This window comes from Etheostoma cragini, chromosome 6, assembly GCF_013103735.1.
Source record: "Etheostoma cragini isolate CJK2018 chromosome 6, CSU_Ecrag_1.0, whole genome shotgun sequence".
In the NCBI taxonomy this organism is placed as follows: Eukaryota; Metazoa; Chordata; class Actinopteri; order Perciformes; family Percidae; genus Etheostoma; species Etheostoma cragini.
Window position 1 is genome coordinate 8,079,273 of NC_048412.1, and position 15,304 is coordinate 8,094,576.

The 15,304-nt window shown below is 39.7% G+C and overlaps 1 protein-coding gene across 1 annotated transcript; it reads left to right on the plus strand.

Moving 5' to 3' along the window:
* Window positions 1-297: 297 nt before the first annotated feature.
* On the plus strand, window positions 298-12,854 carry depdc1b (DEP domain containing 1B). The gene is made up of 12 exons (XM_034874921.1): window positions 298-514; window positions 3,575-3,840; window positions 3,965-4,109; window positions 5,172-5,299; window positions 5,457-5,587; window positions 5,679-5,726; window positions 6,663-6,803; window positions 6,919-7,085; window positions 8,568-8,744; window positions 11,443-11,625; window positions 11,868-12,036; window positions 12,083-12,854. Exons 1-11 carry the CDS (start codon window positions 467-469, stop codon window positions 12,030-12,032), a joined length of 1,599 nt encoding a protein of 532 aa, XP_034730812.1. The 5' UTR covers window positions 298-466; the 3' UTR covers window positions 12,033-12,036; window positions 12,083-12,854.
* Window positions 12,855-15,304: the final 2,450 nt, after the last annotated feature.

The window sequence follows — 15,304 nt, forward strand, 5'->3', positions numbered from 1 at the left end:
GCTATATCTATGGTACAGGGAATGTTTGACCGGAACAATGTTAGAAGGTTAAACAGTTATTTTAAAACCTCTCCTCAAAATTAAAAGTTGATAATTAATAATTTTTTTAATCTTTTGATTTATAAATCCATTTACAAAAATTCAGTCATCACAGCTCATAACATAAAAGTATAGATAAATAATTGCAACTGATATGCCATCATAGTAGTATCCTAGTAGAAGCTGCAATTGAACGTCACTTCTTATCTCCATTCAGAAATGCTATGGTCACGTGACCAGCTCGCTGTCTAATCACGTCGTTCAAATGATGTGACGCACGAGATTCAAAGTTGGCCGCAACGTTTCTGTTGAGATACTCTGGTAGCATAGCTCGCTTGTTTTCATCCGCAGCTGAAGCTTTAACAAGCCTATAAAATATAAATTTCTCCATGTTTTCACACGAGTGAAGTGGGTTATCACCATCAGAATGGACGGTAAAGTCATTGGACCGGGTCCATACAGGGCGACCAAGCTGGTGAGTCAGTTGGTAACGTTAGCAAGGCACTGAGAAATTAGACGTGCAAAAGCTTTTTGTTACGTTTTAACGTTACAATGTAGCTAAACTAAATGTGCTAAAGTTGATTTCACATTCACGCTAAGCTAAGCAGACGAAAGCGGACGTAACGTTACTTTTAATCTTAAACGTAAATTTAAGGTGAGCAGTTGTTTTACTACAGCGTTTAAAATATTGGCCTCACGAAAAAAGAGAGGCTCTCAAAACTCTTAAAAGTAAGGAAATACAACAACTTTGTGGGAAAATGGAGCTCTGCTCTGAAGTCCTAGTAGTAGTACCATAAGCACCTGCCTACATGCTTAATTTTGTTGCGACTCTTTCAGAACTATGCACCATTTCGCATTTATACCTTCTTTTTTTTTACAAGAATTTTCCAAGGTGTTTACATTTAGACTAATTGCAAGCAGACATGGCTAACATGTTCAAAGTCATGCTAACGTGTTTACTATGTTAATACAGAATAAGCCCAGGACATTAAAATTCCATTTAGCAATCAAACGCAACACACTCAACTGTTTCTACAAGCTCACTGGCTGTTGCTCGGAATCTTGAAACCCTTGGAACTTTTAATAAATTGCTACATCATATACAATGCGCAAATTACAAAATCGCATACGAAATGTATATGTTGTAACTAGGGCTGTCCCCTCTTAGTCGATTAGTAGACTAATCTGTGGTTTTGGTCTTAGTTGACTAAGATTTCTTTAGTTGATAAGTCATTTTGTATGCTTATTCATGCTTAATTACTCATTTCCAAGAAACTTATATGTGCACATTTCTGGTTAAAACGAGGTTTAAAGTGGTGCTTTTGCAGGATTTATTGGGTAGAAACTCAGTTTTACAGATGGTTAATTAATTACACTTATATAGTGCTTTTCTAGTCTTAACCACCCCTGAAAGCGCACAGCTCTGTCGATTAAATCCACTAATCGATTAGTCGACAAAATCATATAAGTGTTAGTCAACTAAGAATGTCTTTAGTCAAGGGCAGCTCTAGTTGGAACCCGTCATTTTATTTTAAAAGGCAAATTTAAATCCTAGCAAGTGCATAAGTTATGTCTTGTGTGTGTGTGTGTGTGTGTGTGTGTGTGTGTGTGTGTGTGTGTGTGTGTGTGTGTGTGTGTGTGTGTGTGTGTGTGTGTGTGTGTGTGTGTGTGTGTGTGTGTGTGTGTGTTAGAGACATCAAAAACCATAACTGGGAGTACAACGATCTGGTACGCGTTCACGGGCAGTAAGTTATGGTTTGACTGCCGTTCCAGGGCACTTTTTTACGGGTAGAAGGAGTTGCTTATAACGCAGCATATTTCACCCATTTCATGTTATTTAAAATGTCCCTGTAAGCTTTTTATAGCCGACATTTGGATTTGCCATATTAAGAAAGGCACAGATGTTACTAACAACGTGAAGGCTTCATTCAAGTGTCTCATTGAGCTGCCAGCATGCACAATAGCAGAACCTTGAAACCAAAGTAGCTAAATGGATTTCATCCGTCTTTCACTTTTGTTATTTGCACTTGTGCCTTTCTCACTGTGACCGCCAAAATGTGAAGAAAAAAATAAGCCTATTACTGTGACAAGAGAGCCTCTACTGAAAGGTCCCATGCTGAATCAGGATAAATGACAAATAGTTTGCTGTCCACTTGAAAAACAAGAATGATGATACTATTTGTGTATCCTTTCTCTTGGTTTTCTGCCTAGTTTAATCAGCAACAGTTAGATGAGCCAGTTAGCTGACTGTGTATTGCATTGGTGCAATTTGGTATTGAAATACAGGTAAACAAAGGTTACAAGTAGGCCTAAAATGTAAATACAAAGTGTTTTGTATTGAGGGATCAATAAAAACATAAATTAAAAACAAAACAAAAAAATCTTTGGTTCAGAACCATTTATGCATCTTGTTGTAATGAATGAATGGAATGCTTTTCTTTAGGCTCTCAGGGCTAGCCTTGAGTTAGGCTTTTACATCTCTCTCTCTCTCTCTCTCTCTCTCTCTCTCTCTCTCTCTCTCTCTCTCTCTCTCTCTCTCTCTCTCTCTCTCTCTCTCTCTCTCTCTCTCTCTCTCTCTGCTTTCATCTACTTCCTTCATTTTTTTCTCCTGGCCAACTGGATACTTTGTGAAATCTAATAACCCGTAACCTCTGCACTATCCAAAACACTGAGGACATAATGTTCCATTTGTTTCCTACTTTTGGTGACCAGATGAGTGTGTTCCGGATCCTTTGTGTGACTTTAATCATTATGAAGAGAGACATTTTTGGCCATTACATGCACAGCTTTGGTGCTGCAATTTTTAGTCTATGAAATTTAAGAACATGCACAAACAATATTGTTCTCTAGGGCTATATGATGAGTCTATTTTTACACACATTATGTGTTGTGCATCCCTTTCTGACAGTAATTACAGAAATGTCCCAGACAACATTTAGTTGAACGCATGAAACATCATCGGTGCTCTATCAGAGTTGTAGCTTATAAATACCATGTAACAGTATATTATTCTCTAAACGCACAGGACTAGGATTACCAGGGGACCTAATGGGATTCAGAAATTACCCCCCATGTCTGTGTTTCGTGCGGCGCACTTGCACGGGCTAAGCAAAGTCTGTACTTTATTTGATTTTATTGACATTGTCACCCACATATGATATGTCATATGATATGATATGCTTTCCTTCATTATTGCCAACGCATCGAGTACAACTCCCAACCACAGATGTTTATTGGCACAGGGCTGATATTATCACACAATGTCTGTGCAAAGTATGGGAGGTAACTTGGAGTGGAATTTTTACTTTACAGATAATATGGACATGGATGGATTGACATGGGATTAAGATCATGATGACCTTCACAATTATTTCAAGCTTCTAGTAATAGTCCCGTGCGAACAGAGCTTTATACTAAATTACAAAGGAGCACTCACTTAATTTGCTGTCTGTCACCAAAGTTTTAGCTTTGCATTTTAAAGCATTTTTTAAACCCCATTATCTGCCTTTGTCACATCTGTCTCCCATTTATACAGTGGAATGAAACCATTAAACTCTTCCGTGGAGGCATGCCGCTGAGAAGGCACTGGGCGCACTTCCGCTACTATGATTGTAGTTTCACAGGATCCGAGGCTGTGGATTATCTGCATGAGCTGCTGAGGCGCAACTACAACTTTGGCCCCGAGGTGACTCGTTACCAGACTCTGCAGCTGCTCAGGAAGTTCCTCAAGGCCCATGTCATAGAAGACATCAAGGGACGCCATGGGTCAGAGGACTTTGAAGACAACGGCCATCTGTACAGGTGCTACTTTGTCACCCTGTACTGTTATATATGTTAGTTGACACACCATTGGTATTGCTGCTGCATTGTCACAGTTTGCCCTTTCCTCCGTCAGCTAAGACTGGTGATGTTGTCTTTGCTCCAGGTTCCCCTCCTCGTCCCCCCTCAAGTCTTTTCCAACAAGGCCTCTGTTGAGAGACAGCGCTGACCTTCCCAGACTCATTCGCTGGGACGACTACGAAGAGTTGCCTCAGCGGGAAAACATTCCACCCCTGAAGTCTGCTGTCATGGTGAGTAAGAGACAAAGATGTTTCAGCTCGTTAATTGCTTGCTTAGACTCATGCTGTGCATGATGTGTGTACGCACATGCAAACGTAAAAGAGAGCAAATGTCAAATGAAAACATTTTAAGTATCATTCTTCTTTTAATTACTCCTGTTTGCTGACATTTACATCCTTCTGCACTCAAAGTTAAACAGTACACTGAAAAATTATAAGAAATCCGGATCAAGAGCCAAGGAAAGACATTTATATCATTCTGCATTCAAGGTTAAACAGTACACTGAAAAACACTTCAAAAATACAAAAATACTTCTTTACCTTCAGTGTTTATTCAGACATCTTCTGCAGTTGTTTCTTTGTTGAACTCAGTTCTGCGGCACATCTTCATGGCTGGGTAATGTTGGACAGCTGTATATTGAAGGCTAGGTCTAGGCAATAAGGAGAAAATCCAATATCACAACATTTTTGACCCAATACCTAGATATTGATATTGCGGCGATATTTTAGAATTGACATTTGATGCTTTCACAAAATATTAGGCTGACAAAGGCAAATAATATAACAGCTAGAACAGTCTGGTAAGTTCAGAAAATGACTATCCTTAATTAATCACTGTAATGCAGCCTTTAAAACCAGGAAATACAAACTTGTTACGGCGTCGTATTACCATATTACAATATCCAAAATCTAAGACGACATCTGGTCTCATATCACGATATCAATATAATATTCATATATTGCCCAGCCTTATTGAAGGGTGTTTCTAATATTTTGTCGACCTTATTTACAGATATGGACGGACAAAAACTGTAAACCTTACACGTTATAGTGGAATACGTTACCATCTGAAGTAAATTCAGACCTATATCGTTACAAAAAGTGTAAATATCAACACATCTCTAAATCAATGTCAACCACACTTCAAAAAAAAAAAAATCTTTAGCAAAGCTGTGTTTTATTTCTTACATTACAAGCGTGTTTGTACTGGATTGTGAGGGCTTTCTATGTTTTTCTTACTCTGTACATCAGACGGACACTTTTCTCTTCTTGTCTCCATTCCTTTTTGATCAGACCTCAGATTTGTGGAATAAAAGGCACAGTGTAGCTATTGGGGATGTGCATGAATGCAAGCTCATACGAAGGAAGGAGGTAACTCCAAAGCAAGTGGACCACATCTGGAAGTCCATGACAGTTGCCCAGTATGTAACCCTTTTACATAACTTATTATACATTTCCACTGTTCACGTTGTGTGGATCTTTTGCTCTAGATCGTTGGTTCCCAGACATGTTTAAGACCATGGCATGGCACCCTTGGGTGCATGTACAAGAGACTTGATGCACACTCTTTTGTTTTAGTTTACAGAGAGTGTTGGGCCTAACGTCATTGGATGGAGTATTAAACCCGACGCATGTGAACGGCAAGCACATTGTTCATAATGTGTTCAGCGTTAATAAGACGGGCATAGTCATATTGGAGAACAAAGCCGGTATGATGCATCTGATTCACAATTACATATAATAACAATTATTTGGTTGCAACCTTTTATATTATGACTCCTATCTCTGTTGCATCTCCAGAGGACATGCCGTATTGGGTGGTATCAGCAATGAAATGCCTCGCCAATTGTAAGTATACATTTTGTGCTCACTCTAGAAATAGTTTGAAACTGCAGTGGTAAAATCTTGAGAGTAAAATCTCTAAAATGAATGAGTAAGCCTCCAGTCTGTAAGCTAATGCACACTTTAAAGGTGCCCTGCCACACGCATTTTATGATTTTGTGATAATGTCTTAAGTTCCGCCATGGACTCTGTAATAGGGTTGTGCCGATAAACGATATCATCGTCGTGGCATCACGATGTTGGCTCTCCATTGTGCCCCCCCCCCCCCCCAGACACTGCGGCCTCGAGGAAGAGAGAAAAGGCGTTAACGTGGAACGCTATCACACTTTCCTTTCTCCCCTCATTGGACTGACTTTGTGGACACTACTGTGTGCGTGCATCAATAAGTTAGTCTGATGCACTGTGGGTACCGGGTAATGTTATGTAAGATTTATGAATGTACAATAACAACAGTAGGCTAATTCACGAGGGTGCTATTTTATGTAAAATTAGGACAAGTTGTTTTTACTGCCCCTACCAGCGGCAGCATGTAATACTGTCTATTTACAGAGGAAATTTAAATGTATGCTGTATTGTTTCTATGTTAAGTGATAGCCCATAGTAGTACAAAGAAATACCCAGACTCACTAGCTTTGTAATCAGCCTGATCTCTCCTCTTATTTCTTTTCAGTGGCTAGAGCAGACAATGGAGGTAGCAGTTCATTTTCACATTCACAGCATAACACAAACACATGTGGATCTAAAAAAAATGTTTAAATGCACGTAAAAGCGGTTTTGTGTGGCAGGGCACCAATGATGGTTTTAAAAGAGTAGGTGCCATGTTGTCCACATGTCCATTTTGCATGTTTAAACTCATTCATTCAATGGAGGTTAACTGTATATTTTCTAACAAGTTGGCATTCTGTTTGAAGCACTAAAAGTGGCATCTGTCGTCTTTCTCAGGGCCTAATGCCAATGAAAGCAAACAGCCAGTGTACCCGGGTTTCGAGAGGGATGTTCTGAAAACAGTGGCCGATTACTTTCAGAGACTCAAAGAACCCCTGTTGACTTTCCATCTATATGAAGTCTTTGTCAACATTCTGAGTGAGTGCTTCACCACTGATATTTGTACACTGCTACAGATACACAGTTGCTTGTGTTCATTTTGTATCCAGCCCGACTGTTTTCCCTCACGTCCTCTCTCCTCGTATCTCTGCAGGTCTGCTGCAGGAGCAGGAGGTCGCCACTGAGGCGCTACAGTTCAGCTGTCTCTTACTGCCGCCTCCTAACCGAAGACGCCTCCAGCTGTTACTGCGCCTCATGTCCCGGGTCTGCCAGAATCCCACCCTGCCTCCACTCAATGACACACTTGCTACCCGCACACTGGTAAACATATCTACGAGTTAACTTGTGCCGCTTCAAATGAGACTAGGTTTGTTATTGAAATACCAGAAAGCGGCATGATGAAATAGGCACACTGTGAAATAAACAATCAATATAATACAATATGAGAATTTTGTAGGTCATATGCTTACTACCTTTTAAGGAAGCTTTTTATATTTTGTAAGAGAGGTTGAATTTCACAGTTTGTCTGAATTGGACTTTGCAAGGTGACACATTCTCCATCGGAGACAAGGAAACAAACGTGCAGGCCAAGGGGCAGAGAGAAAGTGCCGGAATATTGTCACTTCAGAATCCTTGCTACCTATTTAAAGTCAATGTCTTCCTAGAAACGTGGATTTGAATACCGAGTGGTCTTAACATGCCCATGGTGGACTTGGCAATACAATTCAGAAGATTTGACTTTTATCGATCGACCCCTGCAATGTGTATACACTAATACACAATGCTTGCCTTTACTCCGATACAATATTATTTATATATATATATATATATATATATATGTATATACTATACAGTTGCTACTAGCGGTATGCCGTTAAATCCAGGTGGTCATTGGACTCTTTAGATGAAGTAATTTATCTTGCAATTTTTATGCAACTTTGCATAAAAAACTTTCTTTTTGGGTGTTAGTCCTTCTGAGTGTATGGGTTTTCCTAGCAGTACAATCACAGACCGAAACATTTCACGGGCTCTTCTTCAGCTTTTCAACCATGCCTTTACCTGCTGCAGCAGTCCTCTTCGTCTCCAAAGCTGACTGCTGCTGTTGTCCTTTTTTCAGCGGTGACGTAAAGAGCATTCCTCGAGCTTTTGCACGTGCATGTCATCGGACTACACTGTTTTGTAAACATACTTTAGCCATACTGAGAAATACTGAGAGTTTTGCGGAGCTGATTAATGGTTCCACACGCTTAATTAGCTTAGTATGAACTGATTGGGCAAGGGCTTGAATGCAATGGACAAACATTAATATAAAATAGTTGCACACTATAGCTTTAATGAAAACCCAAGTCAACAATTGCCAGTGCCATCATCTTCATCTGAAGAACTGCAGTACTTCAGTGCTATTGTTGATGGCTGTCTCACATGTGGTATACTACAGATAACATGAGAATTGTGTATTCAGGGAATGATACCCCTCATGGTCACTGCAGCTCCAGACTTGCACACATTTCCTCACAGAAGCCTCACACCATATAAAAGACATAATGTCAATTCCTCCCAGGGGAACTAAGATACTCTGTAAAACACTCTTTTCACTACATGAACAGAAAATCCTTCAAATAAAGTCACTTTTCAGTAAAAACTGCAGAAAGCTTCAGGAATAGCGACAGCAAGTGAAGTAAGGTGCTCCTCACGTTGTGTATACCATCGATATGATTTTGTTGTAACGTGACTAGTATAGTTGGGATGTAGTGTAGCTGGCAGTTGGTTTCTAACTGTTGTCCTGTTGTGGTCTCTGTCCAGATGGTGCAGATGTTCTCTCACTGCGTTCTGGGCTCAGTGGATGAGATGGACCTGGATGAGCTGCTTGCCACTAAATTGGTGACCTTCATGATGGAGCACCACAACACCATCTTCCAGGTTCCTTCCAAGCTGCGTCGCCAGGTCGAGGAGCACCTGTCACACCTCAAAAGAGTTCAAGTCAGTACACTGTTTGGAGGGACTTCAGTAATTGTATCCTACAGACTGAAAAAAGAAAAATCAAACTATAATCATTTTAATTTCTTTCAAATAATTTTCAGTGAAAATGAGTGATACAAAAACGATCATTCCCTCCAAGATCTTGATGTTGATCTCTGAAATCATCAAAATAATTGCAACTAGATATTTTCCTTATATTGTGCACCCCTAGTACCGAGCAATACCCGCGCATCATTTGTGAAGATAATAATCCAGATTGGTTCCATCATTTTGCCAAGCACAAAGTGTGAAAAAGTAGTAGGGTCACTAGTAAATGTAGAAATGAATTTCAGCCACATAAAATCGGGATACTACATACATTATGATTATTATTATAATGTGAGTGGAAAGCATTTGTCGCATTAGCTTGAGGTAATACCCCTGCGTTGTTGTATAGTGGGCCTTCACACAGCCTGCCAGACGGTGCGGCAAAAATGCTGCATTCTCAATGTGGATAGTAAATGTGAATGGACTGTTCTTATATAGCGCTCTTCTAGTCAACAATTACTCAAAGCACTTTTTTAAAGTACAGGAACCATTCACCATTCACACACGTTCATACACTGTGGCCAAGGCTGTCGTACAAGGTGCCACCTGCTCATCAGATAAACACATAAAACAAACACACACACATTTAACCTCTGATGGCGCAGCGTCAATGGTAATTGAGGTTCAGTGTCTTGCCCAAGGACTTACCACTGAGCCACAGCTGCCCCAGTAGTGTGTTTAGGCTGCGGCAGGGTTGAGACTGACTCAACTTTTGGAGAAACGCAACCCAAAGTCATGCAGGGGTGGCATATGACCCGCGATCAGACTTGTCCGTGTGTTTGAGGCGGTGTGAGAGTCCGTGCAGGAAACATCACTGACTCTATTGCTGCCACACAAAATTTTAAAACACAAAACGCAAGCACTGAACTGCCCAGGACTTAAACAGCTAAATGTTTAAAACAACAAAGCACAGTCAATATTTCTCACTCAACTCTTTATCTTTCTCTGGAAAATGAAGCTGCACTTGAAGCAGTCACAAACGCCAAGATCTGTGAACAATGTGACGGAAAACCGAAGCCTAGTTGAGGAATATAAAGCCTAATTGTACTACATTGGGAGGTTAAAGAACGCAATAGGACGTCACAGATTTGGCCGTTTTATTGACCCTCCCCCCGCCACACAACCCTGTGGCAAATCCTCGGATCGCAGTGTTCATCTGGCAAAATCACTTATTCTGATTTGCTTCTGCAGTTAACTGACATCTGCAGGAGTGGAGGTGGGAGCAGCTGGTTAGCAGCATTATTGCAAAATGAGCATGGCATTAAATTAAATTCACAAAATGAACATATGAGAACCTCTAGTTATGGCAATTACATACTTTAAGTTTGTACAGCAATAACATTAAATGAAAGAGGTATTGCTAATCCAAATCTGATATTTAATAGCAACACTACACAACACTACACAACATCCCTGCTGCACTGAAGCCTGCTTTTCCTGTAACTGGTTTGTATCTGTTGCCATGGGAAACACCATATAATACCTGAAATGAGGCAACCATAGGATGTTAATTCCCTGTGTTCCCCCACTGCTTGAAGGTTAACCTGTTTTCTTTAATGTAACCCTATAACTGTAGCGTTTCTTTAAATGAATAAGTGGGCATACAGATTTTTAGTTGAAAATGTTGTGGACTCATTGGTGGGTTCATATTGATTTTGCGTGTTTTTTTGGCAGGCACATAAAAAAATGTAGACCACACACTGTATTGATGTGATTTATTTGATCTTTTTTAGTCCAAGAGTGGATGGATAGGCGTACACATCCCACGTGTGTGAATAGGACTGAAAACATGATGGCATCTTAACTGAATGCTGTAAATGAGGTTTTAAAACGGTTACCACTCCTTTTTTCACTAGTTATGAGTTCTCCTCTTTGGGGAACATGTAGGTATTACCAGTAGCCACCCGCTGGGTTGTGTTTAGGGTACCAACCTAAATGATGTCGGTACTACCGAACACTGATTCACGTTAAATAAAGCGGTGCCAAATTTTGGTACCTGAGAGCATATCTGCCCCTGACACACGCAGGAGGTGCAGGGCTGACAAAGCAAAACTGCGTTGCCTCACACAGAGTCACGGCAATAACTATGAAGTATTGTGACAGTTTTTTAAAATTCTATGCAGACACTGTTTGCTGAAATATTTTTAAATAATAATTTCCGGCTGAAAACAATTGCAGTGCGGTTACACTTCCTCTGAGAAAAGGCATGCACAACAGAGTTTTCTGTTGCCTGGTGACTGACTGACAGGCTGGAGGTTGTAAGGCAAGGCCACTTTATTTTTACATCACATTTCAGCAACAAGGCAATTCAAAGTCACATTAAAAACCAGATAGATAGATAGATAGATATTTAAAAGAGATAGATAGATAATAAGATACAAATACAAGAGTGAAAATCCCAGTGCAGTGTAAGAAAGAACTGCTTTTGCTTGTTTTGCACAAGAACCTTGACCTTGAGTAGCATAGACATTAATGTACTTCCATCTACTTCTTTATTTTTTTATATTGTAATAAAAAACAGGAGAGCAACTATCCAGAAAATCAGTTTGTCACACCACTTTATTGCTAACTTTTACATTAACCCAACATTCCCTTTTGTGTCTTCCATCAGATCAAATACGCAGGTTCAGACACGGACAGCAGTGCCTCTCCAGCATTCTGTAAACAGATCAGCAGGGTGGAGTCTGAGGAGCAGAAGGTAATAGGAACCCAGACCCCCCTGCAGGCGCTGCTGGAAGGCCTGATAGCAGACAAAGAACTCCCTGCCAAGGACAAGAGGAAAAGGCTTAAACAGGTATGGCAATACTATGTTGAAATGAGAAATGTAAAAATTTAGGAAGCGTCTCTTTGATTTTGCGATATTTGCCCATCACAATTTCAGATTGCTCAATGTACTGTAAAATAACAAAATAGCCATTTATGTTTACAAATGTGCTGGAATACTCACCTACGAGCACAACCCCCATCCAAACGTTATGTGTTAGGTCCATTTTGGCATGTAATGGACAGTAATGATGCACATCCTCCGCTTTCCAGTTCCAGAGGTCCTACCCAGAGATCTACCGCAATCGATTTCCCACAGAGGAAAGCAAGGCTGCTGTAGTACCTGAGAAAACCCCCCGACTGAAACCTCACCTCATGTTTTTCACCATCAAGAAACCCTTCCAGCCCTTTCAGAGGAGCTGGAGTTTTAGGGCGTGATGTGTGCCCCCCCCCCCCCCCCCCCCCCCCCCCCCCCCCCCCCCCCCCCCCCCCCCCCGACACATCTACACTTCAGGCTGTAAACACATCTCAAGCTCAGCGTAGTGAGGCTACGAGCTGTAATGGTGATCTGCTGACACACACTACAATTAATGTTTCAAAAGGATGACTTGGACTTTGTAGCACTGTTGAACTAAGATATTAATTTAAAGGGTCAGTTCACACAATGATAATAATATTAACAATAATAATGATGGCATATGGCCACATAGCTTGAATTTGGTCGCAAAACAGTAGCAACTAACTAAACTGCAAACAACAACTGTGGATAGCTGAATTGACCCTTTTTAACAAATGTTTTACTGTGTTGATAGAATACTTGAACTTAGTGTATCTGTGTTTCCTACACTAACACTTAAACCCCACTGATGTTTCTTAAATAAATTACGTATTGGTAAATGTTTCTAAGATATTATGCTAGAAAGATCTACTGAGAACACTTTGGCTATTTCATATATATAATGTGCTGTAACAGAAATATTCTGATGCATTTCTTGGTATTACTTAGCCTTCAAACCTATTGTGATATTATGAGATGGACTCTTGCAACGATACATTTCATTTTGATAAAATACTTGCTGATGGAATGGTCATTTTGATCTTGGCAACTCAGCCTAATGTAAAAGATATATAAATATATATATATTTTTCTAACTTTGTCAGTTAAACAGTTACTTAATGTCAATGAACATATCAAGGGTTATCTAAGAAAGAGGGTGAATGTGAGGTGTTACATAACTGAGATGCTGTAGTAGGAAAAAACTAATTGTCCTTCCTCTCTTACCCCCTTCTTACACCTTACTTGACTGGTCTTGCTTCATGTGCACTCTTAAAAAGACTCATTTCATGTTTGTACTTTGTTGTATTGTGTATATAAGAAGTCTTGATTGGTACATATTTCAATATTTCGAATACTTTTCATTCACTGTTTTTAATGTCTTTTTGTCATTTTCTATTCGTCATGTCAATCAGGTTGTTTTTGACTTAATTTGAGGCTTACATTGTTTTTATTTTTAGAATGATTAAGTGCTGATAGACCTGTTATCTATTTTCATTAATGCTCTTGAACAAATGTCATAATGCTGGAATAACTGTTACACTTGAATTGCTGCTCCGTGCTGGGAAAAAATCAACTGGATAATGATGCTGATTCCCCAATAAACATTGTAATTGGTAAATGTATCTCTTTTGTTGTCCTCTTTCCTGGGGGGTTATAGTTCCAGTATATATGAGGTTTTGATGGAACATGGACAAAGGTGAAGTCCATCCTCCTTTGCTTCACCAGTGCCTGTCAAACGGTAATATCACTGAACAAAAGGGCACAGTCTATTGGTAATATCACTGCAAAAACAGCCACAGTCTATTGGTAATATCACTGCAAATACAGCCACAGTCTATTGGTAATATCACCGCAAAAACAGCCACAGTCTATTGGTAATATCACTGCAAAAACAGCACCAGTCTATTTTGGTAATATCACTGCAAAAACAGCACCAGTCTATTTTGGTAATATCACTGCAAAAACAGCCACAGTCTATTGGTGGTGATTTAAGTCTCATTTCCTCTTTTTCTTTTCTGTATGCACATGTTAAAATCTTTTAAGTGGTGGTAACCATACGCCATGATCGAGATTAACCTCCAGGTTGCTAGAATGATTTTGTGTGCCAGCAAAAGAATTGCAAGACAGCAGGTGACACCTGCATGAGTTTACAGAGAATCATCCCACACAGTAAACACGGAGGTGGTAAGAAAGCTTCAGTCACCCACAAAAGTCATACATTTGAAGATTCCAAATGTTGAAGCAGCTATGCATATACTTTTTAAACTCATTTTCAAGTTTTTCTTGTGGCAAAAGTTTATGGTTTTAGTATTATACATTATGAGACAGAGTAGAAGTATGCAGTCTGTGGCCTTTACCTCTGTCCAGTCCACAGCGTTGATTGTTTTCACATTGTCTTTTGATACTACCAATAGGGGGCGTCAAAGTTGGACATTTTGTGTGTTGAGAAGTGTCAAAGCACATGGAACAAGACTGACTGCTTGTATCTAGAGGAAGCGTTGCAGCTGATGGAATGGGTCATTGCTATTTGAGCCTGTAAAGCTGCCTACACGGGCCCTGAAGTGTAATTTCAGGGTTCAAGTCTACTATGGGCATAACAATAGTGGCTGGGTGTATTGGATCTGGGACCTGTCTTCTTTCTGTCCCCAGAGTCGGAACTAAACAGGGGGAGAGCGTTCAGTTTTTACCCACCACGTATGTGGGACAAACTCTCAGAAAACTGCAGGTCCGCCGCAACTCTCAGTTCTTTTAAATCAAGGCTGGAATCCTTTCTTTTTGATGCTGCCTTCTTCTTATACTGCACTGTAACTTCTCATATTTAATCTGTTTTTATATTTTCAACTGTTACTGAAGTTATATGTTGAAAATTGGAAGTGGAAGACAATCTGTAAGCATATGATGAGAAGTAAAATGTAAATGCAGTGAAACCAGCTGTTCTGTGAAAATCATTGCGGGTGGATTATGTATATAACAATGGGTTATACTTTGTCCCACACTAGCGTCTTAAAATTGTGTTTTATCTGTTTTTATATTTTCTAATGTTTTTTTACAGCTCGTTGAATTGCCCTGCAATTTGGCTTTTATGTATGCATGCAAACATTTGCTCATTGGCAATGTAAAAAGTACAGTTGAAGATGATGCCAATTTAAGTAATGTTGCGGGATAGTAAACCAAAGTAGCTTATTATAGGACAAATCTAAATTTTGACAGGATAATGGGCCTAGATGGAATGCAGGATCAATACAGTTCATAGCAATTCATCAAATGCAGTAGCTGTTGAGATATTGAACAAAAAAAACAATGGTGGCGCTAGGGGATCAACAAAGTCAGTTGGCTTCACCTGTGGCAACCATGAATGTCTGTACATGGCAAAACTATCTGTTAGGTGTGGAGATATTTCACAAGATAATTGAAGATTTGGGGGTTCTGTCTAATAAAGGTTTAAAATGCCCCAAAAATAATCTAAAAAATAAAAAAGATTTTGACTCGATGGTGGCGTTACATGAAAGGTAAAGGCATTGCCAAATTCATTATTATTATTTATTCTATTTATTCGGCCCGTGAAAATCTGTTTTAATTTGTTGTTTAATTTAATGGCAATCCATCCAACATTTGTTGAGATATTTTAGTCTGAAACACATGGCCAGCATGC

What these genes read in the sequence shown, in the direction of transcription:
- depdc1b (XM_034874921.1), top strand. Translation starts at nt 467, where the DNA reads ATGGACGGTAAAGTCATTGGACCGGGTCCATACAGGGCGACCAAGCTG. An exon ending in AGTCTTTGTCAACATTCTGA is followed by an intron (nt 6,804 to 6,918) that starts GTGAGTGCTTCA and finishes GTATCTCTGCAG; the next exon opens with GTCTGCTGCAGGAGCAGGAG. An exon ending in AGAGGAAAAGGCTTAAACAG is followed by an intron (nt 11,626 to 11,867) that starts GTATGGCAATAC and finishes TCCGCTTTCCAG; the next exon opens with TTCCAGAGGTCCTACCCAGA.